Source organism: Podarcis raffonei, chromosome 16, assembly GCF_027172205.1.
Source record: "Podarcis raffonei isolate rPodRaf1 chromosome 16, rPodRaf1.pri, whole genome shotgun sequence".
NCBI lineage: Eukaryota > Metazoa > Chordata > Lepidosauria > Squamata > Lacertidae > Podarcis > Podarcis raffonei.
Genome location: NC_070617.1, coordinates 245,070 through 270,150, shown reverse-complemented (window position 1 = coordinate 270,150; position 25,081 = coordinate 245,070). Strand labels below are relative to the sequence as shown.

Below are 25,081 nucleotides of genomic sequence, written 5' to 3'. Positions count from 1 at the left end.
TGGATCTGATATGGTGCTGAGCGATGCTTTGGGGGGCTCACGGGTCCCATAGTGGCCAGCCTCTAGGGTGGTGGATCTCAGTGCCCCCCCAAGGCCAGCATGCCCAAAGGGCAGAGCACCTGCCTTGCATGCAGAAGGCCGCCAGTTCAGTCCTCCCGCCGGGGAATGTCTCAGGAAAGTGCCGTCTGGTTCATGCCCCACAGGGAATGCTCTCTCTCTCTCTCTCTCTCTCTCTCTCTCTCTCTCTCTGAGACCTGGAGAGCCCCTGCCAGTCAGTGTTGAGAAAATGGAGCTAAACGGACTGGCGAGACTGGCTTTTGTTTGTTTTGTGACATTTCTACATCATTTGATCATTTGAAAAGAGCAACTCAAAGCAGTTTGCAGGGGAAACAAGAAAATAAGGAAAAAATTGCAATACTTTAAAATGCACAAAAAGTTAAGACACCAAACACTAAAATGCAAATCGACTTTCTATGCATCTGGATAGGCCTGTCTTGACAATGTTTTGAGTGAAGATGCTGCCATACTAAACGACTGGCTTCTCGCAAATGCAGAAGGAGTCTTACATGGCACCTGCAGGAGGGATGGAAGCGGAAGGTGGGGCAAGGTGAGTAAAAGGCCTATGATCAGCGGTGCCCAAACTTTCTTCAAAGAGGGCCAGATTTGATGCAGTGAACATGCGTGGGGGCCGGCCAAAGTTGTTGACCTTTCTTTAGGATTGAAATTGTTGAGCTTTTTTAAGGATTTTACCCCAGGAGATAGACTGCCACAGGGGCCGGATTAAGCCCCCGAAACGGACTTTGGACATGCCTGGCCTATGTTCTTGGGGAAAGGAAGTAAATGTAAGGTTTGGAGTAGATCTGGATTTGGACTGTTGCTTAGACTTGGGGTCTTGTGCCAGTGGGATGACTCTCTTTCCTGAATGCCCTTTGTTATGGCTTCCACAGCCGAGGGGGTTCCTCCACTCCTGGCTGGGTATTCCACTCGTAGGAAAAGAGGCCTGTAATTTATCTTGCAGGTAGGCCAGGAAATCTCCAGGCTCCGGGAGGATTGAGGTCTGTCTAGACCCAGGATTTAAGGTGTGCTGTTGAAGGTGCCATGCCAAGTCTCAGCAGAGTTGCCCTCTTTAATGCAAGCTCAGCTCCTGGAGCCAAAGAGGAAGAAGCCCCCAAGCAAGGAGGGGAAGAATGGGGCACAGAGAGGAATGCAGGGGGCCCTGGGAGGAGCTAGAGGGCTGCAGCAGCTCCCCCAAGTGCACTGGGGTTAATTGGACAGCACTTGAGTCTCATGAAGTGCATTGCATGATTTAAGGAGGTAAGGGAAAGGAGTATATTGTCTCCCTGCTTATTTAACTTATATGCAGAATTCATCATGCGAAAGGCTGGGCTGGATGAATCCCAAGCCGGAATTAAGATTGCCAGAAGAAATATCAACAACCTCAGATATGCAGATGACACAACTTTGGTGGCAGAAAGTGAGGAGGAATTAAAGAACTCTTAATGAGGGTGAAAGATGAGAGCACAAAATATGGTCTGAAGCTCAACATAAAAAAAACTAAGATCGTGGCCACTGGTCCCATCACCTCCTGGCAAATAGAAGGGGAAGAAATGGAGGCAGTGAGAGATTTTACTTTCTTGGGCTCCATGATCACTGCAGATGGTGACAGCAGTCATGAAATTAAAAGACGCCTGCTTCTTGGGAGAAAAGCAATGACAAACCTAGACAGCATCTTAAAAAGCAGAGACGTCACCTTGCCAACAAAGGTCCGTATAGTAAAAGCCATGGTTTTCCCAGTAGTGACGTATGGAAGTGAGAGCTGGACCATCAAGAAGGCTGATCGCCGAAGAATTGATGCTTTTGAATTCTGGTGCTGGAGGAGACTCTTGAGAGTCCCATGGACTGCAAGAAGATCCAACCTCTCCATTCTGAAGGAAATCAGCCCTGAGTGGTCACTGGAAAGACAGATCCTGAAGCTGAGACTCCAATACTTTGGCCACCTCATGCGAAGAGAAAACTCCCTGGAAAAGACCCTGATGTTGGGAAAGATGGAGGGCACAAGGAGAAGGGGAGGACGGAGGATGAGATGGTTGGATGGTGTTCTTGAAGCTACCAGCATGAGTTTGACCAAACTGAGGGAGGCAGTGGAAGACAGGAGTGCATGGCATGCTCTGGTCCAGGGGGTCACGAAGAGGTGGACACGACTAAACAACAACAAGGAGGAATGCTCCATTGGAGGTTTTTTAACTGATGTTGGATGGACACCTGCAGGGATGCTTTAATTGATTCCTTCATTGCAGGGGTTGGACTAGATGATCCCTGAGGTCATTTTCAACTCTGCAATTTTCCAGTTTTATGCAAGGCAGCCACAGACAGGGAGAAGGGTGTCTTTTAAAGAAGTGAGTGGAGTCCTCGCAAGGAGTGTTGTTTATTGGGGAGACAGGGGGTTCAGCTGCTCTGCGCAGGCCGGAAGGGGGGTGTCAGGAGACTTCTGCCTGCTCCCAGCTCAGCCGCTCTCGTGGGGGGGGGGGGGGAGGAGGTAGCGGCTAAACATTTGAATCCTGGTGTCCATGTGAGCTACATTGAGCTGAAAACACCCACTTGGGGGTCTCAAATGACACCCCAGCAAATGAAGGGAGACTTTTGTGAGATAAGTTTTGTAAGCGATGCTTCTCAGATGGAAGCAGTATTTGTTCTGGGGTGTGTGTGTGTGTGTGTGTGTGTGTGTGTAGGAATTGTGTGTCCGTCTCTCCCCCCCCCCCCAGCCCTTTGCAAATCTTTGGTGACAGCTCTGCTCTCAAGGCTTAGGAGGAACACAGAGAATCCGCATCCAGGCCCAGAGGTGTCTGCTGGGCCCCCTTCTCACCCCACACCCTCATTCCTGGGGGATTAGGCACAGTTTGCAGGGTTGGGGAGGGGGAGATCCTGTGTCACAAAATTGCCCAAACATGCATGAAGAAGGTTGGGGGGTGGGAGAGAGAGAGAGGGAGAGAGAGAGAGAGAGAGAGAGAGAGAGAGAGAGAGAGAGAGAAGGGGGTTATTCTTGGAGCTGGCAGAGGTTTTTTGGGGGGGAGACAGGTGACACCTCCTTGCCCCTCACAAAACACCAGGACTGGAAAGTCTAGATTCTCTGGAGAGAGAAAAAAGAGGATGCCCCCCACATCCCCCCATTTGCCATTTTCTCTGATTAGCCACTAGTTGGGGGGGGAGGCTACTTCAAGGCCTGGCGAAGGACCATTCAGCCACGGTTGCCCCCTGCCCCCCCCATCTTGGAGCAAAGCCCAAAAGAGCAGCAAGACTTGATCCTGCTTTGAATAGGGCCCTCACCCCCCCCCCAATTTGCCTTCTTTCCCTTTTAACTCTAACATAAGCAGTTAATCGTCTTACCTCGTCCCAAATCCAGAGCCAAAGTAAACTTTGCACAACAGAATAAAATTCTCTCCCTCTCTCCTATTTCCCCGTGAATGTCAGATATCACAGGCAAATGGCAAGCCATCTTGGCGGAGAGGAGGCTGCGCTGCTCACCCTTCGGCCGGCATCTCCTGGCACCCGCTGGGCACCAAGTCATTTGGGCTTCGAAACAAAGACGGGAAGCCGCGGATCAATTGCCTCAGTTGTCCATCTGTCCTTCCTTCCTTGCAAAATTGACAAGGACAAAGGACTTTGCTGGCTGGTGCAGTCAATTCCACTGCTCTCTTGAGTCTTCCAGGAGCTTGCGGGGGGGGGGATTCCACTGATAGGAATCAGAAAAACAGGGTCCTATAAGAAAGCTTCCTCTTCCTCCTGATAGGAAGCTCTCCTAGAATCCTAGGCTTGGAAGGGGACCCCAAGGCTCATCTAGTCCACCCCCTGCAATGCAGGAATCTCAGCCACAGAATCCCTCACGGATGGCCACCTGATTCCTGCTTAAAAACCTCCTTCCACTGCTGAACAGATCTTACCATCAGAAATTTATTCCTAACCCCTTTCTTGTTATTTGAATCCAACAGTTTGGTTCCTCCTCTCTGGAGCAGCAGAAAGCAAGCTGGCTCCAAATCCCATGATGCAGCCCTTCAGATATTTGAAGACGGCTCTCATGTCCCCTCTCCATCCTCTTGGTCGTTCTCCTCTATGCACCTTCCAGTTCGTCTTATGCAGAGTCTGACCACTGGTTCATCCAGCTTAGCATTGTCTGCACTGACTGGCAGCAGCAGGGGATCTCCAGGGTTTCAGACAAGCTGAGGATCCGACAAATCCGTGGAGGAGGAGAGGGCTACCAATGGCAACTTGCCAGGATGCCTGCGCTTTGTCCCCACAGCTGGAGGCATCCATGCTTCCAAACGCCAGTTTGTTGGAAACCGCAGGGAGAGAGAGTTGCTCTTGCACTCAGGTCCTGCTTGTGGCTTGGTCCTGATCTCCTGGCCCAAAGGAGGGCTCCTGGGAGCGGCTGGGTGCAAGGATACCAAAGAAGGGTGTCCAAAACTCCAGAGGGATCAGTTCTAGTGCCTTAATAAAATAAAGGCATGGTCTTGCATCAAATCAGCCGGCCAGGTCTCCTGGCCTTTAGAGACACGGGACGGACAACACAGCAAAGAGGCGGCATGTCTGCACCCAAGCAAACTTGCCTACGTCTCTATACACCAAGCAGTATCTGTCACTTTGGCCAGGACTTCCCATCGCCTTCACCTGCCCAGATGAGGGCAAAGGGCAAACAGCCAAATCTTACAGATTGCTCCCCTTTCTGGGCCCAGAGCACCCCAAGCCCCCATTGGAGCCAGCCCATTAGCTTACGGTATATCAGAGCAAATGAATCTAAACATATATGAGTGCATTGCTACAAAAACTCCCTATTAATTGTGGGGTTATCTTGACTGCCAGGATGGCATTTGCAGAGTTTCCGCAACAGTTTGCCTTTGGTTCAACGAGGGTCTCCCACAGGAAACAGGATGCTGCAGCAGACAGACCACTGATCCAGCTGCAGCCCCTTCTGGTGTCCTTGTGGAACCTCCAGGTCCAGAGGCAGTCCACCTGGATTCCCGTGTTCTCAGGGGCATTTGGCCACCGGGAGAGCAGGATGCGGGACTAGAGCTCTACAGTTGTATGCTTCTGTGAGCTTGCCAGCAGATGGCTCTGTTCCTGAGTTCCTGGGTGGCTTCCTTCCTCTGCTTTCCTGCCCCAGCCCTGGCCCTGCCCCAGGGCACCACCGCGGTGATGCCGCAGCCTCGATGCCAGCCTCCTCTCTCTCTGCCAGCCACTGCCAAGACGAGACTCCTTCCAAGAGCCTCTTCTCCCGCTTGAGTCTCCCTTTTCCAGCCTGACAGGCCCAGCCGGCACAGCAGAGGGCAACTCCCAGCAGAGCTGGATCTGTCTCGCTCCGTCTCCCTGGGGCCTCCCAGAGTCGGCTGTGCTGGGCCCAGGAGGTGCCAGGCAGGGACCCCACAGTGAGGGCAGGGGCAGCAGGGAGAGGGGCAGGTATGGCTGGTTTGGCTGGCATCCGGCAAGCCAGGGGCCTCGTCTGTCACACCCTCCTCTGTCCTCCAGGCTGTCAACATTTCGCAGGAGGGATTTCAGGGCAATTGTCGGTTTGTGCAATAAAAGTGGATTACAGCCTCCGTGGTGCAAGAAATCCACCTTTGAAAACAAACAGGCTTTTGTGGTTAGCGAAGGGACGGGGGAAGTGCACTGAAAGGCGTGGGGTGAAGAATCACCTTAGCGGGAAGGGGGGTCAGCATCCTGCAAGCAACTCAGAAGAAACGCTTGGTGAAGATCAGATCCAGTCTGACCTCCCTGTAAGCTTTGTACAACAAATGCAATGCAGGGGGTTGGACTAGATGACCCTTGGTGTCCCACCCACCTTTACAATTCAGTGATTCTGCAGAAGAGGAATAAACAGGCTGCCCGGAGGAGCCCAGAGTCTTCCTCTGCAGCCCTGGGGACCTCAGACCCTCCAACTGTTCCTATTTTCCAAAGACAGTCCTGGATTTACAGAAGCCATCCCGGTTTCTGATTTGATCCTGGAGTGTCCCACTTTTCCTTAGGATGTCCCTGTTTTCATTGGAGAAATGTTGGAGGGTGTGGAGTTATGCGACCCCAGAGCCAAGGAAATAAGTAACTATACAAGCTTTAGAAGGCATCTGAAGGCAGCCCTGTATAGGGATGTTTTTTAATGTTTAATGGCTGACATATATGTTGTTGTTATTGTTGAACAGGACGTCCCTATTTTCATCAGAGAAATGTTGGAGGGTATGGGGAATGCCCACAGAGGGGTTAAAATGTGTGGAGGAGAGGATTGCCAGGGTGGTGCAATCTCATGAGGAAGATTCCTGCATTGTAAAGTAAAGGTAAAGGGACCCCTGACCATTAGGTCCAGTCGTGGCCGACTCTGGGGTTGCAGGGCTCATCTCGCTTTACTGGCCAAGGGAGCCGGCGTACAGCTTCCGGGTCATGTGGCCAGCAGGACTAAGCTGCTTCTGGCGAAGCAGAGCAGCGCATGGAAATGCCGTTTACCTTCCCGCCAGAGCAGTACCTATTTATCTACTTGCGCTTTGATGGGCTTTCGAACTGCTAGGTTGGCAGGAGCAGGGACTGAGCAACGGGAGCTCACCCCGTCATGGAGATTCAAACCGCCGACCTTCTGATCACCAAGTCCTAGGCTCTGTGGTTTAACCCACAGCGCCACCCACTTCCCATACTCCTGCATTGTAGAAGGTTTAATTAATTAATTTGATTCTGCAGCCTCTTCTTAGCTATTACCGTAAGTTCTTTAGAGAGCCAGAGGATGGGTCCAGCCAGCTCAGTATCAACTGCACGGACTGGCAGTGTCTCCCTGGGGATTTTCCCCAGCTCTGCTTGGAGATGTCCAGGGTTAAAATGGGGGCATTTTGCATGCCAAGTTGAGCTCTGGCCCTCTCCCTTGAAGTAAAGTAAGAAGAGTCCAGTCCTCGTGGTTTTGATTTTTTGTTGTTGTTGTTTAGTCGTTTAGTCGTGTCCGACTCTTCGTGACCCCATGGACCAGAGCACGCCAGGCACCTCTGTCCTCCACTACCTCCCGCAGTTTGGTCAGACTCATGTTTGTGGCTTCGAGAACACTATCCAACCATCTCATCCTCTGTCGCCCCCTTCTCCTTGTGCCCTCCATCTTTCCCAGCATCAGTGTCTTCTCCAGGGAGTCTTCTCTTCTCATGAGGTGGCCAAAGTACTGGAGCCTCAGCTTCACGATCTGTCCTTCCAGTGAGCACTCAGGGCTGATTTCCTTCAGAATGGAGAGGTTTGATCTTCTTGCAGTCCATGGGACTCTCAAGAGTCTTCTCCAGCACCATAATTCAAAAGCATCAATTCTTCGGCGATCAGCCTTCTTTATGGTCCAGCTCTCACTTCCATACATCACTACTGGGAAAACCATGGCTTTAACTATACGTACCTTTGTTGGCAAGGTGACGTCTCTACTTCTCAAGATGCTGTCTAGGCCTGTCATTGCCCTTCTCCCAAGAAGCAGGCGTCTTTTAATTTCGTGGCTGCTGTCACCATCTGCAGTGATCATGGAGCCCAAGAAAGTAAAATCTCTCACTGCCTCCATTTCTTCCCCTTCTATTTGCCAGGAGGTGATGGGACCAGTGGCCATGATCTTCGTTTTTGATTAAAGACCTGCTTTAAGGAGGAATGCGGGAAGCTTCCTGAATCAGAGTCAGACCACGGATCCATCTACCTTCCCTGCTGTTCCCCACCACCACTGGCAGCAGTGGGGCCACAGGGACCCAGGGCATTAATCCCAGGTCTCTCTGCAGAAGCTGAAAGCCATATATCCTTTTTAATATGCTGCTTCTCTGTCAACTTAATGTAGCAACATCGTCATGGACAGCGCAGGCTCTGTTGCCCTTGTTTAGCTGTTTGATTGCTTTCCTAACTGTGCACAACTCTTCCAAATTCAGATTTAATAGCAATTTGAAAGGAGGCAGTGAGGAAGTTGCTGGATTAATCACAGGTCTGCTTCAGGGTGACCGTGAAGCAAAACGACAAATGGGAGAGAGGGAGAGAAAAGAAGAAACTGGAGGGAGGACAGAGAATTGAAAAAACAAAACCGCCCTTCCTGGTAGTCTGTCATCTGTCAGGGATTCTTGAGTTGTGGTACATGTATTGCAGAGGGCTGGACTAGATGGCATTTGGGGATCCCTTTCAACTCTACAATCCTATGATGATTAAGAGGAAGCAAGGCGTGTGTCCGTGTCATGAGTCTCTGGGTGCCAAATGGATCTCGGGTTGCACCCGGGGCCACAGGGACAGCTGTGATCTGATGGCTCCCTCCCTCCCTGTGTCGCCTGCGCTGGGCTGTGGAAGCTCTGATGTCACTGCAGATTCTTGTGCCCTTTCCAGGCTACTCCTCCATCTGCTTTTGTGGAGATGATCCCCCATGACTCCGGAGAAAGCAGCAAAATCCCTGCCAGCATTACTCAGACACCCTTGTGGTCAGCCCTGCATTCTCTCCTCTGTAGATTATTCCTATTATTATTATTCCTATTATTATTATTAACTCCTTCAGGCTCCGTCATCCCCCTGGGAAAGTCGGAGAGAGAAAATGGCTTATCTCCCCGCCTAGCCCAGAGCGGGATTATTAAATCCACCAGACAGACAAACTTTTCTTACGGCAGCTCACCTGGTGATCTACTTGGGCATGTGGAAACAAGCTGCCCTCTGGGAGGAAGCTGAACAGCCCAGGCAGGCAGCCAGGCTGAGAGACGAGGAGGAGGAACCTGGCTGCTTCGAAGGTTTCCTAAAGGGCAGGTGAGTTAAAATCAAAGCCACCGGCCTTGCCCAAGTCTCCTGTGGCCTGGCTGGCTCTTTCTGCCTCCCTTCTCAAGTGGCAAGGGGACATGGCATGGAGAAGGCAGGCAGAGAAGAGTTTCCCCTCCCCTCTGCATGCATGCAGAACTTTATTTGTATCCCGCCTGCCGTAGTTCAGCCCATGCTCAAGGCTGCTTACATGCATAATAAAGGTAGTCATAAACAATAAACGAAACATCAAACGTGCTCAATTAAATAACAATTTCCACATAAATCATCATAAGATCTAAGATAAAGATACAAGGATTAAGTTTGATCATGGCAACGTGTCTGTTCAGCAGCCTCAGCATTTGCAGCTGGAGTCAGTCCGGGCCCCGTCCTCCCAAGCCAGGTGGGAAAAGGCCTGCGAGGCAGGGAGAGGGTCTTCCAAACTCCACGATGGCCAAGATGGTCACTAGAACTGGTGGACATCCAGTGACGCTGAATGTTGGCAGATTCAGGATGGAGAAAAGGAAATCCTTCTTCATGCAGCGCATCCTTAAACTGTGGAACTCCCTCCCACCGGAGGCAGTGAGGGCCACCAACTTGGGTGACTGTGAAGAGGGCTGGACAAATTCATGGAGGCGAAGGATGTCAGAGGCAGCAATACATCTGAATACCAGTTGCTGAAACCCGCAGGAGGGGAGAGTTGCTCTTGTGCTTGAATCCTGCTTGCAGGTTTCCATGAGCATTTGGTCCCCTTTGGCCTGATCCAGCAGCCGGGTTCTGCTTATGTCCTTGTGGAACCTCCAAGTCCAGAGGCAGTCTATCTCAATCCTAGATTCTTAGGTGCATTTAACCGCTGTGAGATGAGGCTGCTGGGCTCGATGGGCTCCCTTTGGCCTGATCCAGCACCAGCCAGACCCTTCTCAGTGCGGGAGAAGCACCCTTTCAGGGCTTGATGAGGTTCATCTTCCTGGCAGTACAAAGTGTTTTCATTGTGCTGGAAAATTGCCTTGGGACTCAATATCCAGAACTGGTGTGTGCTAAACTTTGGGACTTGGCAGTGTAACGGAGAAACTGACACACTCCCCTTAAGGCAGCGAGGAAACCCGGTCGTGGCAAACTCCTTGTCAGCAACTTGGAGTGAAGGTATCTCTTTTATTAATTATGAAGATGATGAGACACGCATAGCAACCAGGTGTGCCCACGTAGGGGACCTATAAAAGTTTCCTTCAAAGACATCACAACATTCGCCTAGAGTTGGGGGCCATGACATTAAAGAGAAAGTGTCTAGATGAGGGGAAGGAATAGTCCCGCTCTGTTCTGCCTTGGTCAGACCCCAGCTGAAATCCCGGGTCCAGTTCTGGGCACCCCAGTGGAAGGAGGGCATGGGAGCTGGAAGGAGGGAGGGAGGCTCAGATGATCAAGGGTCTGGAAGGCAAGAGTTGCGAGGAGCCGTCGTGGGTGTTTAGCCTGGAGAAGAGAAGTGACAGGATAGCCGTTTTCAAATATCTCAAGGGCTGCCCCAAGGAAGATGGGAGAAGATTCTTTTCTGCTGCTCCAGGGGGGACGACCCAAACCAATGGAATCAAATGACCAGCAGCAAGAATATTATTGGCACAAAAATGGAAGCAAGAAGAATTACTGAAGAAAGAAGAATGGTGGATGAAATTGATGGACTATGCAGAACTGGATAAATTAACAGGAAGGATTCGAAACCTGCAGGACCAGAGATTCTTAGAAGACTGGAGTAAATATATGAACTATTTGAAAAGTAATTGTAATGAACAGATTATGCTAGTAGGATTGCAAGAGGTTTTGTAAGGAGGAGTATTTGAAATATTGCAAGAAAGACTATGAAGAGAACTATTAGTTAATGAAGGATAATAGAGAAATCAAGAAATGCAGAATAAGTGATAAAGAATGGAAAATCATCAGAAGTGTTGACGGAAGTCTAAAATATTGTATAAGAAGTTATGTTATAAGATTGTTGGAAATGATATGTTAAAAAAAACTAATAAAAGTGTGTGTGTGTGTGTGTGTGTGTGTGTGTGTGTGTGTGTAATCATATGACAAGGAAGGAGATTCCAACCAAACATCAGGAAGAACTTTCTGGGGGTCGGAGCAGTTCGAAGGGGGAATTCATTTCTTCAGAAGGTGGTGGACTCTCCCTCCTTGGAGGTTTTTAAGCAGAGGTTGGGGGGCCATCTGTCCTGGGTGATCTGGTTGAGATTCCTGCAATTGCAGGGGTTGGACTCAGTGACCCTCGGTGTCTCTTCCAACTCTGCAATTCTTTTATTCTAAAGGACTGAGCTACCTAAATGGCAGAGGCCCCAAACAGAAACCCGTTCCTCCTCACCTGTCCCAGAAATTCTGTATCATACTGCATGGGCAATGTGTTTGGTTCCATCAATGCTGTATATGTCATTTTGGAAGATTATTTCTTGCTTTTCTTATGATAAAAGTTATTTTAAAAGGGGGGGGGAGGCCTGATTTCACACAGGTCTCATATCCACCCTGTGACTTCCTCAGATTTTTAATCCCAGGTGTGCCCAGACCTGAAGCTGAAATAATTCCCACTCCTTATAATGTGGAAATGTCCCAATCCTAAAGAGAAGCCCCTCCCACCATTGTGTCTGGGAGTTTAGCACGGAGTTCCTGGGCCTCGGGCACGAGTCCAGGAGTCACCCCTTCCGCAACCTGAATTTTGTAGTCTCAGCAAGTCTGCTTTCTGATTCATTGCTTGGGTTAATTTGACTTCCCTTAATGTAATGTTCAACGTTCGTTAATTGCTTTAAATTTGAGGTGGGGGCACTTTGCTGAATGAGCAACAGTTAGATTAATTGTTGCTTCTAAATTAATTCCTCACTCCTGGCACAGAAATCATTTTTTTTCATGGGTATGTAGTTTGCATGTGTGTGTAATCGATAGATGGCACAGCTTTGGGGGAAGCGACACACCATCACCTCCACTGAACATTCGGGATTTCAAGATCTATCAACGGAAAGGGGGGGGGGGAGTATGAAAACCAGTTTTCTTTCTTTCTTTCCCCCATTAATTTCCCGTTTCCCATTGGAAGAACCCTCCGCAGGTTGCGCAAATATGTGGATTGATGCCAGACGTTTGCACTTTTATCATGTGCAAAGCAACTGAGAAGATTTCTGCTTTTTCTGAAATGGGGAGGGGGAGCTGGCCCTTATAGATTCTGATTTTAATTGCTCTTGCACATATATTCTACCCTTCTCGCACAGAAGTCCATGGTTTCCTGCCTCCTCATTTAACTCATCGCAACAACCCTGTGAGGTAAGTTAGACCGAGAGGCAGGGACCGTGGGGCTCAAGGTCACACCAAGTGGAGATTTGAACCCACACCCCCCCCCAGGTCCTAGTCTGACCCTCTAGCCTGGGTCTCCCTGCAGATGGGCTTCCTGAAGAGGAAGTGCATCTGAGCCCAAATCTGATATGCATATCCCAGAGCAGCTGGCAAATGTGGTTGGTGCCCTATGGATTTACATTCTAAGAAGACATGGCAGGAAAGGAAAAGGGATTTGGAGGGAGGAGGAAAAGGAAACTCGGGCACTATTTATTCGCTTTCTTTGGCTGCACCATACAGTTAAAGCCAGCAAAGAATCAGAGGGACTGTAGTTTAATCCATAAAGAGATACGATTTCAGCACCTTGATCTGTGATCCCTGCATTTCAGGGGTGGACTAGATGACTCACGAGGTCCCTTCCAATCCTACACTTCTATGGCGCCCCCGGAGGACCTGTTCCAGATTTGCAGCCACATGGACCCCGCCCCTTTGTCCTGGCTTCATTCCGTGGTCTTCCCCTCTCCACCCACGAGACCATATCCACTTTGCCAGCAGGGGCTAACGCCAACCCGGGCCATGGTCGTGGAATCGTAGAACTGCAGAGTTGGCACTTGGCAGGGACCCCCAAGGGCCATCGAGTCCAACCCCTTGCCGTGCAGAAATCGCGGCCATCTTCCTTTTCCAGAAACAGGCCCGTCAAAAGAGATGACTTAGACGCTATTTATTCTGGAAGCAGATGCCGAGGGTGCGGGAGCGCAGAGAGTTCGCTAAAGTTCAGAAGGCGGAGGCAGGAGGCTAGTCCTGGTCCAGCCTCGCCCTCCAGCTTCCTAGGGAGAGAACTCGCAGGCAGCCAGGTAGCAGCCCGGCAGCCCCGGCCACAGAGAAGGGGGAAACCGGGCTTTGGGGAGGGCTGTTCCCCTCCTGCTCTGGGGCAGGGTCAGTCAGCGGGACCCAGGTGGGCCTGGGAAGGGGCGGGGCAGTTGAGGGGGTGGGATCACGTTGCTCCGGCTCCCCCTCCCCGAGGCATGGTTGGGGCAGAGAGGGAGGGACCAGGCAGAGCAGAGGAGGGAGAAAAGGCTCCGAAGGGGAAGCGAGAGAGACCGAGCAGCGCAGGACCCCGTCGCTCTCTTTCATTCGCACCATCCCTCCATCCTTTCTCTGCGGGAGCAAAACTCCGCGCGGGAGGGCCCCGATCCGCAGGAGAGGCGACGCAGCAGCAGCAGCAGCAGCAGCAGCGCCCTTGCTCTTGGCTCCGGAGGCTGCTCGCTTCCTCCGAGGGAGCCGAGAGTCCCACCTGCGCGCAGCGCCTCCGTCTCCGCCTGCCGGCCGGTCTCCCGCCGCTGCTGCCGCTCCCGCCGCCGGACAAGCCCGCCCCAAAATGCCCAACTTCTCCGGCAACTGGAAGATGAAGAGCTCGGAGAACTTCGAGGAGCTGCTGAAGGCTCTGGGTGAGTCTGGCGCCCGAGGGGGAGGCTGAATTCTGGGAAGGGCTGAGTCCAGCGCCTAAGAAATAGCCGATGACGCTCCTGCGAAAGCGGCTCTATTTCCCCTCTATATTTAGACCCCTCTCTGGATGCGTCCCCCCCCCCGGCAGGGGCGCGCGCCGAGGCCGCCCTGGGAGGAGGGCTCCCCCTCCTCTAACAGAATGGGGCTTTCCGGATGGCTCCAATATTTGGATCCGGGCATATGTGGAGTGGGAGCCGCCTTCTGGATTCCTGCATCTCAGCGGGCTGGACTAGATGACCCTAGGGGTCCCTTCCAGCTCTGCAACCTTAAAACCTGCTGTTTTTCGATAACCTGGGGGGCGGGAGAGATAGAAGAGGTCTGGCGCACCCGTGGCTCCTGCTTTCTGAAGGATGTGGGGCTGTTTGGGGTCGGGCGCCTGAGGTTCCCAATGTGCAGCCTTGGAGGATATTTTTGGGGTGGGGAAGAGAAGGGGGTGCAGTTGGGAGCCTTAATTTGCATGCAGGGGGAGAACCTGCAGACCCGCGTCTTCCCATTTCGGAGTTTCAGCGTGTTCACGCGTGTTTAGAAGAACGCACCCGCCTCCGTGTCCCGCGCCGTCAGCCCAGAAGCAAAGTTTGCGACTGGAGCGATCGCCCTGCGGGGGCGTCTGGGGTTCCGCTTCTTGCGGGGAGGAGAAGCCACCGGATTTTGTAACGTGTGAACAGCTGTAAGGACCACCCTGGTGGGTCAGGCGGAGGGCGGCTCCTCTCCTGCCAGCCTAGGCGGATGGAGCCGGGAGCGCTGGTGGGCTTCGACCCAGTGGAGTTGAACCCCACATAGCCTGATGGGACTTGAACCCCACTTAGCGGGGGGGGGCGTGGCGGGAGGCAGGAGGTCCCCTCCTCGACTGTCTCTCTCACAGTAACGGCAACCCCGCTTTATCCTCACGACAGCCCCGCGAGGGAGGGAAGCGCGGCTGAGAATTTGCATTGCCACTCCGGAGGAGTTTGCCATTTGGGGACCCGTGAGACACCAGGCTAGAAAGCGCACCCCCGCCCCTCTGGGCAATTCTATTAGAGAAAGGGGCTTTTTTAGCGCTGCTGCCCCCTCCCACTGTGTAACCATGGCAGGTCTTTCCTTTTCGACAATGGCTCTGCAGGAGACCCATATATTGCCCTTTTGTATAGAGAATTGAGGGGAGAGGCATCCATCCACTGCCATCAGTCTTGATAGCTCTGGTGGAGCCCCCATGGTCAGGAGCAGTCTACCTCAGACTGCTAATCCAAAGTAGCAGGCAGGGCAAGCAGGATGCTGGGCTAAATGAGCCCCCTCCTTTTTAGCACGGCCCCTCCCTGCCCCCACCATCTCAGCACTTGTTTAAGTTTTGCAGCAGGAATTTCACAATCCATGTTTGTTTGTTCTTAAGGCTGACCAGCCATTTGTTTTATTTTAAAATGAGATTTTAATTTGGTGGGTTCAGGCGAACTGACCGTCTGGGTCTTTCCTAGGATTCCACCCCTGCCCCCCCCCAATAAAATCCTCATATCCCATTTTGCCTGTCCTCTGACGTGGCCGGCTGAGTCACCACCTCGATGCCTCTGAAAGGGTTTGGAAGCCACATCCAGAACCAGGAGGGAAACTCAGGACTCAGAGGGGAAAAATGGCAGATCCCTGGAAGCGGTTGTGTGTGCAAAGGGCTCAGCCCTTTTGGCATTGCCTGAGAGCCATCTGGGTCTTCTGGGCGCCTCGTGGCAGGATTGCAACCTTGCAGAATTGTGAAGACCCCACTACCCAGCCAGTCTCCTGCTGGACAGGATCCACAGTGGGGCTGGGCAGTTCTGGCCAAAGCACCTTCTCATGGGTGGCTTCCCCCTGCCCCCCACCCCCACAAAAGGCACGTTGTATCCCCTTTAGAGTGCAGCTCCTGAAAACAAAAAGGTTGCTGTGAACATAAGAACCGCTTGCCGGATCAGGCCCCTGGTCCCTCTAGCCCAGATTGCTGCCCTCACAGGGGCTGGAAAGTTGCCTGTGGGAAATCGGCAAGTACTTCCTTCCAACTGGGATTATTCAGAAGCACCACAGAACAGAGCCATCCTATGGAGAGGGCAAGGAGCTGCTTTTGGCTGCTTGAGCTGCGCCCCCAAATCCCTCGGGGGAACACATAGGTCCCTGGAAGCCAGCGCTCTGGAGCCAGAAGCAAGGAAGCCAAGATCATCATGAGAAATGGGAGCTGGATAGGAAAGAATTCCTAGTTCTGTCCCAGTGAGTTGGAGGTTCAGAAATCCACATTGTCTCTGCAGGAGAAACAGACAAAGGAGAGGGATCTCCTCCCAGGATGGGATCAGGAGGTTGGCAGCCCCAGGTGTATCTGTCTAGTGTTTGAGGACAGGTCAGAAAGATGGTCTCAGAAGCTTGGAGGTTCTTCTTTCTCTCTCTCTCTCCCCATCTCCTTTGCAGGGGGTGGGCTGGATGACCCTCGGGAGTCCCTTCCAGCTCCATAATTCTATGATTCTTTCTCCCCATGGCTTAGTGTAAGACAGGGGTAGGCAAACTAAGGCCCAGGGGCTGGATCTGACCCAATCGCCTTTTCAGTCCGGCCCGCAGACAGTCTGGGAATCAGGATGTTTTTAAATGAGTAGAATGTGTCTTTTATTTAAAATGCATCTCTGGGTTATTTGTGGGGCATAGGAATTCGTTCATTTCCCCCAAAAAAATATAGTCCGGCCCACCACAAGGTATGAGGAACAGTGGACCGGCCCCCTGCTGAAAAAGGTTGCTGACCCCTCGTGTAAGCTGAGCTGCACCCCAGCATTTCCAACAGAAGGAGGTCCCGGGTGCAACTTTCGCTGGCAGCATGTCCAGGTAGGGCTGGGAACCTGCCTAAGAACCTGCAGAGAAGGCACTGCTGCCAGTCTGTGCAGGCTATAGCAGCCTAGATGGCATGACTTCTATATAGCATCTTATGCCCCCATTTAAAATAGAACATAATGATCTGGAACAATAAGAACAAGGACCTTCATTTCTTAGTGGCACCCGCTTTCTGTGCAGGCGGCCCCGGGTTCAACCTCAGAAAGGCCTGGGGAGAATAAACTCTTCCCGAAACCCTGGACACCCGCTGCTGCCAGCCAGTGTAGGCAGTGCTGAGCTGGATGGGCTGATTTCGTACGACTCTGTTTCCTTTGCTCCTGCGACTGGATCGGTCTGCTCCCGAGGAGTTGGCGGAGGGCCTCATCCAGGCCACGTGCCAGGAGTGGCCCGTGCTCTGAGCTGGCCCCGGGGCAGGCCGCTCTTGCATCCCGCCTGCGATGGAGGCCTGCGCACTGCTGGGTTCCCTGGCCTTTGGCTCTGAGCGCCACAGCGACAAATTCCTCCTGAAATAACCTCTCCCCACCCCAGCGGAGAAGGAGGCGTGGGGCAGGCTTGGCCTCCCCTCCTGCCGCTCTCCTAATAATAATGCCCGATGGGGGCCGGGCATGACGAAGGGGCCGCGACTGCTGACCCCTGGCACTCCCTGCCATCTGCCGGGCAGGAGGTTGCGCACACCGCTGGGGGTGGGGAGGTGGCGACAGGCGAGTCGGAGGAGCCTGGGTGTGTTTGTCTTTTGATGCAGCCCGCTGGGATCCAGCCCAGGGAGGCAGCTTAAGGAGGGGGGGCTGGGGGGACTCCTACCTGGCCCCCAACTCCACAGGACAGCAGGTCCAAGGCCTTCCCTGCCCCTCCCCTTCTGCCTCTCTGCAACCTTCTCCCAGCTGAGCCAAGGCAGCCCAGCTGGGAACAGGGAAGGGCTCTCCTGACGCAGCGGTGGGGTGGCTGCTTGGCATGCAGAAGGTCCTGGGTTCAACCCCCTCCATTTTCTACCCCTGCCCAAGACCCTGGAGAGGTGCTGCCAGTCAGGGGGTGGAGAGTCAGGGGATGGAGGGGCTGCGGTGGGGATGCTCAGCTGTGCTTCTGGGAGCTCTGGGTAGCAATACACAGAATCATAGAAGGGTTGAGTTGGAAGGGACCCCATGGGGTCATCCAGTCCAGCCCCTGCAATGCAGGAGTCGCAGCTGAAGCATCCCTGGCAGATGGCCATCCCACCTCGGCTTAGAGGCCTAGCTTGGGTGTGCATCCCTCGCATCCACGAGGCCTAGAAACCTTTAGAAACGAGAGCCTGTGTGTTCGTGTGCCAACAACTGACCTGAATTGCATCTAAAGCGTGGGCTTCAATCTTGGCAGGCGTGAATGAGTGAAAAGTTTAAATCTTTCCATCTCGCTCTGGCTGATGCCATCCTACCTCTCTTGGAAAATCCCTCCGGCTGCATTAGCGGCAGAGATTCCCTTTCCGCCCCCAGCCTCTTTCTCCGGGAACAATAGAGAGAGAATGGATCTGCCTCGCTCCCTCCTTTCCGAACCCCAGAGACCACCTTGAGGCCCCGTAACTGAAACCCGCTTGGCATGCAATGCTCTGAGCAGGACTTGGGGGGGAGGACGAGGCCCTCAAAATCGAGGGGAAGAAAATGGGGCAACACCTCTCCCCACCCCCACCCCGCGAGGGAGGCGAATTCCAACCCACCAATTTATTAGTATTTTTCATTTTTTCGTTTTCTCGCCAGGAAAACCTCCTTTCCCTCCCCTCCCATCTCCCTGCGCTGGTCACAGCAAATACTTTCCAGGTTAGGGGGCTTGTGCAACATACTTTGGGATAATTATCACATGCTTATATTTCACTCCTCAGCCCGCCCGCCCCCCTGCACGCAGCCGCCCCTTTCCCCCATATCTGAATTATTCGGGCAGAAAGGCTCAGATGTTGGGGAGGGGGAAGCGGGAATCAGCCGGCATGGGGAGGGGCTGGAATGAGGAAACCGATTTGAGGAGGGGGAGACCTTGGCTGCCAAAGCATTGTTAAATCTCACTCTCTTTTTCCCCACGGAGTAATGGGGCCTGGTTCTCCACCTCCGAGCTGCGTTTTATGGGCATTTTAGCAGCGCAAAGAGGGGGGCTGCTCTCTCCCCCCCCTCTCATTCTCTTTCTCACTGCTTTGAGAGGGCCATAGAATTGTAGAGTTGGGACCCCAGGGGGTCATCCAGTCCAACCCCCTGCAATGCAAGAATCACAACTAAAGCATCCCTGGCGGGTGGCCGTCCTCTAACCCTCACTCATGAGGGTCACGGAGAGGCAGGGCTCCAGGTCCTTTAAAGGTGGTTTTTATTGGAGCTGGGCAAAGGTTTCTCTTCCCTACCAACCTCACCAATTGCACAACGGCCTGCCAGTGGCTGCAAGACCACAAGAGCCCAGCTATTCTTGCCTCCTCTTCTCACGGTGGCCAAGCAGGTGCCTCTCCTGGGAAACCCGCAAGCAGGATTGGAGGACAAGAGTTTGAGAAGCATTGCTGCTCCAACGGTGGAGGGCAGAACAGAGCCATCCTGGCTGGCAGCTGTCAATTGCCTTATTCTCCACAGATTTGTCTAACCGTCCCAGTTGGTGCCCATCTATGCCTCCTGTGGGGGGGAGTTCCATAGATCAACTCTGCAATGTGTGACAAAGGACTTTCTCTTCTCTGCCTGGTGCCTCCCAGCATTCAGCACCACTGCATGTTCACCCCTTCTAGCATGAGGAGAGAGAGCGGAAAACTTTTATCCCTCTGCTCTCTCCGCGAGAAAACTTTCCTCTCTGCACTCCAGGCCTGGCAACCCCACATGCCAATTTATTTTCCTTTTTAAAAAATCCTTTCTAACATCAGGCAGTCTCTCTCTCCCCTCTCCCTTCATGAGGGCCTTACCCTTGCCACTCCCCTAATAAAATTACAATCTCTGTTCACATCTTGTAATCAGTCTTCGAAAAGGGAAATTTGGCACCGCCTGGACCCTGGAACGCCTCTGGGCTGTGCAATAATATTTCCCTTTGCAATAATTGTTCCCAGAGGCAGGCAGGGAGATGGCTCCCATTTCTCTCTCTCTCCCTGAAAGGGTGAGTTTTCCTACAGCTGCGCCACCTCTGCAGGCAGAACCAGGAAAACAAAGGACTGACTTTGGCTCATTTTTTTCCAAGAGGCTGAATTTGACAATCGGAGCAAAACTCTGAATGACCCATTAATTCAGACAAGCACCCTCATCTGCCAGTTTCCCACCAATTGCAGGTGCGGTCCTGTGGGTGGTGTAGCCCCATGGGGTTTCAGTGGGGCTACGCCAGTATAAGCCGATGGAGCCTCTTTTTCTCACGGCGCTTACAGTGCGGAGCCATCTCCTTCCTCGCCCGTCTGTTGCACAATTGCACACTTGTGCAAGGTTGTTGTGTCAACGCTGCCTCTGCATGCATCTCTCTCTCTCTCTCTCTCTCTCTCTCTCTCTCTCTCTCTCTCTCTGGAAAGCTGTTGTGATGAGACATGGCTGTGGGTGCAAGACTGACTTCCCAGTGACTCAATCTGATCCAGGAAGGTCACGGAAGAAACAGGCGCACCCAAAATACACTAAATGTCAGTTGAGTCTGCCTTCCCCAGACATGGCCAAATTGTGTGTTTTTCAGGAGGGGCTGCCTGTCTACCTCCTTCTGATTCTGCACCCACAAGGCCCTGAGTGCTGCTCTTTCCCATAGCCCCCCAAGGAGGGGTTCCCCCTGAAATTCAATGGGGAGAAAGGAAGAACGGAAGGCAAGGGGGTGGGTGAGGTCCCTTTCCGTCCATGCTGTTGAGTTTCCGACTCTCCTGTCTTGGGTGCCCCCCCCACCGGCTTGATGCAGCTGCAGGGCTCTTCTGACGTTCTTGTGGAACCTCCCAGTGCAGAGGCAGTCTATCTGAGTTCCTAGGTTCATAGGGGCATTTGGCCACTGGTGAGAAGAGGAGGCTGGGCCAGGTGGGCCCCCTTTGGCCTAATCCATCTGTCAGGCTCTCCTTATGTTCTGCCACCACCTGCCTTCTCCTCACTCCCTGTTGCCTTGTCTCGTTCCAGGCGTCAATGTCATGCTCCGCAAGATCGCTGTGGCTGCCGCCTCCAAGCCGGCCGTGGAGATCAAGCAGGACGGGGAGTCCTTCTACATCAAGACCTCGACCACCGTCCGCACCACCGAGATCAGCTTCAAGATTGGGGAAGAGTTCGAGGAGCAGACGGTGGACGGGAGACCCTGCAAGGTGAGGGGCAGGGAGGGGAGAGGGGGGCCAGGGGGCCAGTGATCCTGCGCTCCAGGCCTGCAGGCCACCCTCTGTTGCCCAAGGGAGAAACGGAACTTAAGACAGAGATCTCAAGGGGGGGGGGAGGTGAGCATCAATTCTCTTCCTTGGTGGGTCAAAACTGGGCTGGATCTGCTTCTCTCCAGCTGCTCTGCTTGACGTCAGCCTTTGGGCCTCAGCAGCCGATACCAGAAGTGCAGGAAGCTCCCTTTTGCCACGTCACTTTGGGTGCATTTAGCAGTGTTGCCTACACTGGCCGGCAGCAGCTGTCCAGGGTTCAAGGAAGAGGCTGTCCCCCAAAACCTCCCTGGAGACCCTGCCAGTGGAGATGGAACCTGGGACCTGGCAGAGCAGGGACTCTCCAAATGAGCTACAGTGTGTTGTCTACAAATAAAACCAGATTCCAGTCCTCCTGGTTCAGGATGGATTAAATTTGGGGCAATGAGAACTTTCTGAGAGTATGAGTTGTTTGACATGGGAACAGACTCCCTGGGAGGCGGTGGGCTCTCCATCCTTGAAGGTTTTTAAGTTGGATGCCACCTGTCAGCGATTCTTTAGCCGTGATGCAGGGGGCTGGACTAGATGACCCTTGGGGTCCCTCCCAACTTGACAATCCCATGAGTCTCTGAAACTGCATTGCACCATTGGCTCATGTAGCTCAGCACTGGCTGGCAGCAGCTCTCTGGTTTCAGTCTTGGGATATTTCCCCCCCTGCAAACACCATCTGGGACTGAACACAGGATCTTCTGCCGGCAAAGTAGGGTCTCTCTCCCTGAGCTGTAACCCTCCTCCTTTGCCTCTTGGATTCCCAGATCCCCATCCTGCCCTCTCTTGGACGGATCCTGGCTTTGCAAGGGGGGTCCTTTGGGGCTCCCCTAACTCCCGTGTCCAATATTTCTCGGCAAAGCTTTTCTTCCCAGCTGGGCTTTGGCCTGGGAATGGAGGGAGGAGGGCTCTGAACTTTGCTGCACAAAGCAAGGGGGAGGAGCCCCCCTCCCCTCCCCCAGTTGCTGCATTTCCCCCACGGGGGTCCGGTAGGGTCCTTTGTGGTCCTGTCCTGAGGGATCCTTATGGGAGGAACTGAAAGCAAAACTGTCAGCATCGTAATGCCATTATACCAATCTCCGGTGCGACCACATTTGGAAAGCTGTACTGCTCACCTCAAAAAGGATATTGCACACTTGGAAAAGGTTCAGAAAAGGGCAAGCGAAATGTTTGAGGGGATGGAGACCCTCCCCTGGGAAGGAAGGCTGCAGCATTTGGGACTTTCTAGTTTGGAGAATCTTTTTAGTTTGGTGAAAAGGTGTGAGAGGCAGCCTGAAAGAAATTTATAAGGTTATGTCTGAGAAAGGAGGGGGAGAGAAGGTTTCCTTCACTCTCTCTCCCAAGACCCTGGCCCTTTCCAAGACCTACAATCTGCACGCCTGTGGCCCCCACCTCTCCTTTGGGAAGGAGCCTCTGCAGATGTTAGCCACAATCCACATCCACCCCATCATTCCTGACGAAATACTACAAAGAATCACAGAATGGCAGGGCTAAGTATCGGCTGAAGCTTCCCTGGCAGAGGCCCAGCTGACCTCTGCTTCAAAGTCTCCAGCAAAGGAGAGACCACCACCTTCCCAGGCAGACCACCCCACAGTCAAGCAGCTCTTACCCCGAAAAGTTCTCCCTGTTCTTTAGTTGGAATTGCCTTTCTTGCTATTTGAAGCCACGGGTTCGAGTCCTCCCTTCTGGAGCAGCAGAAAACAAACATCACGGCCTTTTATATATTTGAAGATGGCCGTGAGGTCCCCTCTTCCTCTCCTGTTTGTCACGCCAGGCACTCCAAACTCCCCCAACTGTTAGGCACATTGATGCATTTCTTCCCAGTGTGGTGTAGTGGTTCAGAGCGGTGGACTCATAATCTGGTGAACCAGGTCCGATTCCCCGCTCCTCCACATGCAGCTGCTGGGTGACCTTGGGCCAGTCACACTTCTCTGCAGTCTCTCAGCCTCACTCACCTCACAGAGTGTTTGCTGTGGGGGAGGAAGGGAAAGGAGGGAAAGGAGATTGTTAGCCGCTTTGAGACTCCTTAAAGGTAAAGGGACCCCTGACCATTAGGTCCAGTCGTGGCTGACTCTGGGGTTGCGGCGCTCAGCTTACTTTACTGGCCGAGGGAGCCGGCGTACAGCTTCCAGGTCATGTGGCCAGCAGGACTAAGCCGCTTCTGGCGAACCAGAGCAGCGCACGGAAACGCCGTTTACCTTCCCACTGGAGCGGTACCTATTTATCTACTTGCACTTGATGTGCTTTTGAACTGCTAGGTTGGCAGGAGCAGGGACCGAGCAACGGGAGCTCACCCTGTCATGGATTCAAACCGCCAACCTTAAGGGAGTGAAAGGTGGGTTATCAAGTCCAAACTCTTGTTCTTCTTCCCGCAAACCAGCTTGGGTCTGAGCAGCCTTGCTGGGCTCTGAGCTGGCCAGGTCTCCTCTGCACTTCTGGCCCAGTTGCCTTGGAGCAAACTTGTTTTCTTCTGCTCTGCTGGGCTGGACCTCAACCAACAGATTCAAATGGCAAAAAACGAGATTCCAACTAAAACCTGGGAAGAACCGTCTGGTGGTGAGATCCGTTTGGCAGCGGAGTGGATACGACCTCGGAAGGTGGCAGACTCTCCTTTGCCTGAGGTTTTCAAGCAGATGTTGGGTGGCGCCTCTCTCATGTGCTTGAGCTGAGGTTCCTGCACTGCAGGGGGTTGGGCTAGTTGCCCCCTGGGGTCCCTCCCAACTCTACAATTCCCTGATTTCTCTAACCAGTACGTCGTGTTCTCCTTGGCAACAGCTCTTACATGCACCTCTCCATTTATTTATTTTTTTGCCAGAGGGAAGGAGGACGATATTCTGACCTCTGAGCAATTGCCTCTTGAACCCCAGCTCATTTTCATCAGGGCTGGCTCCCCTTTATCGATAATAAATGCTGAGGACCATGACGGAGATGATTTAGATCCCCAAAGGACTTGGGGGCTGCAGGCTGCCGGCTCCCTTCTTCCACCAGCTGCCCCCCTTCCCCCTTCCTGGCCAGCCCTTTGGAGATGATGGATGGAGCTGTCAGCCTAAATTGGGTGGGGGGAGCCAGTTGCCCTCGTCCAGCTCCGGCTGCCTGCCGAGTGACAAATGAGTGCCTTTTGGGGGCAGAGGTGGGGGGTTTGATGGGGAGGGGGTCAGTCCTTTGTCGGCTGCTGGCAGGCTCCACATCTCACTGGCTGGGGGGGCTCTCCCCCCCTTTGTTCTCTCCACAGAGTTTGGCCAAGTGGGAAAGCAACAACAAGATGGTCTGTGAGCAGCGATTGCTGAAAGGCGACGGCCCCAAGACAGGCTGGTCCAGGGAGATGACCAACGATGGGGAGCTCATTCTGGTAAGGGAACTTCCCTCCCTCCCACCCCCAGGTCCACACACACACACACACCCTTGCAGTTTAGGACACTTGAGCAGGGACACAGGAAAGTGCTTGGCTCCATTTTCTTGACACTTCCTGGCAAGCTTTATTTGGAGATGCTGTTGGTGAGGATGGAGCCAGGGGCCTTCTGCATGCCAGGCAGGGGCTCCATCCCTGGGCTAGACCCCTTGCACCTCCTTTGACTTAGAAGCAGAGCAGACTTACTCTTAGAAAGTAGGAAACGAGGAACGGGGCCCCTGCAAGTCTTCCTCAGCCCAGGAATTTGGTTTCCAGAACTGAGAACCCGGGGTGCTGCCTCTCCTCCCCACCCTGAGTGAGGCACACAGTCTGTTTCAGGTGGGGCCAGCCTGGGGGCTGAACAACTTTCCCCCATATTGCAATGTCCCTGCCCACACCTTAAGGAGGACTGTTGGAGGGATACACCCCCCCTTCTCTCTCGTTTTTGCTCTCATTGATTTCATCTTTCTTTGTTTTTCCAGACCATGATGGCCGACGATGTTGTCTGCACAAGGATTTACGTCCGGGAGTGAGCGAGGCCTGCTTGTGGGGTGGCGGTTGGATTTGGGGAGGCAGGGGCAGCAGGGTCCAATGGGCAGGGATCTTCCACTCTGGGTCATGGCAGCCCCCCCGTGCCTGCCCTCCCCATCACCCTTTCGCTCTCTGCCCATGCTCAGAGAGTGCTACATGCAGAAAGACTTAAGCAGAGCAGCTGGCTCTTCATCACATTCCCTCCGGCCTGAGAGGGGCAGGGGGCGGATAAAGCAGGCTCTGTCCTTGTGATGCCCCCCCCCCGCCCCATCAGAGCAGCCTTTCCCCCTCCCTCCAGTCTCTTCTGGGGTCCAGCCTCCCTTTGTCTGCTAAGGGTCCGTGACCCCCACCCCTTCCAGCCTGCCGCCCTGGGCATTGCAGACAGAGAACCCCCTTGTTTCAGAATCCGGTCGTGGGATTTGGGAACAGACTGGGGGGAGGTGTGTGTGTGCCAGAGTCCCCCTGCCCTCTCTTTTCCT

At 53.2% G+C, this 25,081-nt stretch overlaps 1 protein-coding gene and 1 long non-coding RNA gene across 2 annotated transcripts; both read left to right on the top strand.

Moving 5' to 3' along the window:
- Positions 1-2,767: 2,767 nt before the first annotated feature.
- Positions 2,768-8,002, top strand: LOC128403657 (uncharacterized). The gene is made up of 2 exons (XR_008327991.1): positions 2,768-6,935; positions 7,619-8,002. It is a non-coding gene; the product is annotated as an uncharacterized LOC128403657 (long non-coding RNA).
- Positions 8,003-13,071: 5,069 nt separating this feature from the next.
- On the top strand, positions 13,072-25,081 carry CRABP2 (cellular retinoic acid binding protein 2). Its single transcript, XM_053368624.1, has 4 exons — positions 13,072-13,496; positions 20,421-20,599; positions 23,916-24,032; positions 24,554-25,081. The coding sequence occupies exons 1-4, from the start codon at positions 13,427-13,429 to the stop codon at positions 24,602-24,604; spliced, it is 417 nt and encodes a 138-aa protein (XP_053224599.1). The 5' UTR covers positions 13,072-13,426; the 3' UTR covers positions 24,605-25,081.

What these genes read in the sequence shown, in the direction of transcription:
- CRABP2 (XM_053368624.1), top strand. Translation starts at nt 13,427, where the DNA reads ATGCCCAACTTCTCCGGCAACTGGAAGATGAAGAGCTCGGAGAACTTC. An exon ending in TGGACGGGAGACCCTGCAAG is followed by an intron (nt 20,600 to 23,915) that starts GTGAGGGGCAGG and finishes TTCTCTCCACAG; the next exon opens with AGTTTGGCCAAGTGGGAAAG. An exon ending in ACGATGGGGAGCTCATTCTG is followed by an intron (nt 24,033 to 24,553) that starts GTAAGGGAACTT and finishes TTGTTTTTCCAG; the next exon opens with ACCATGATGGCCGACGATGT.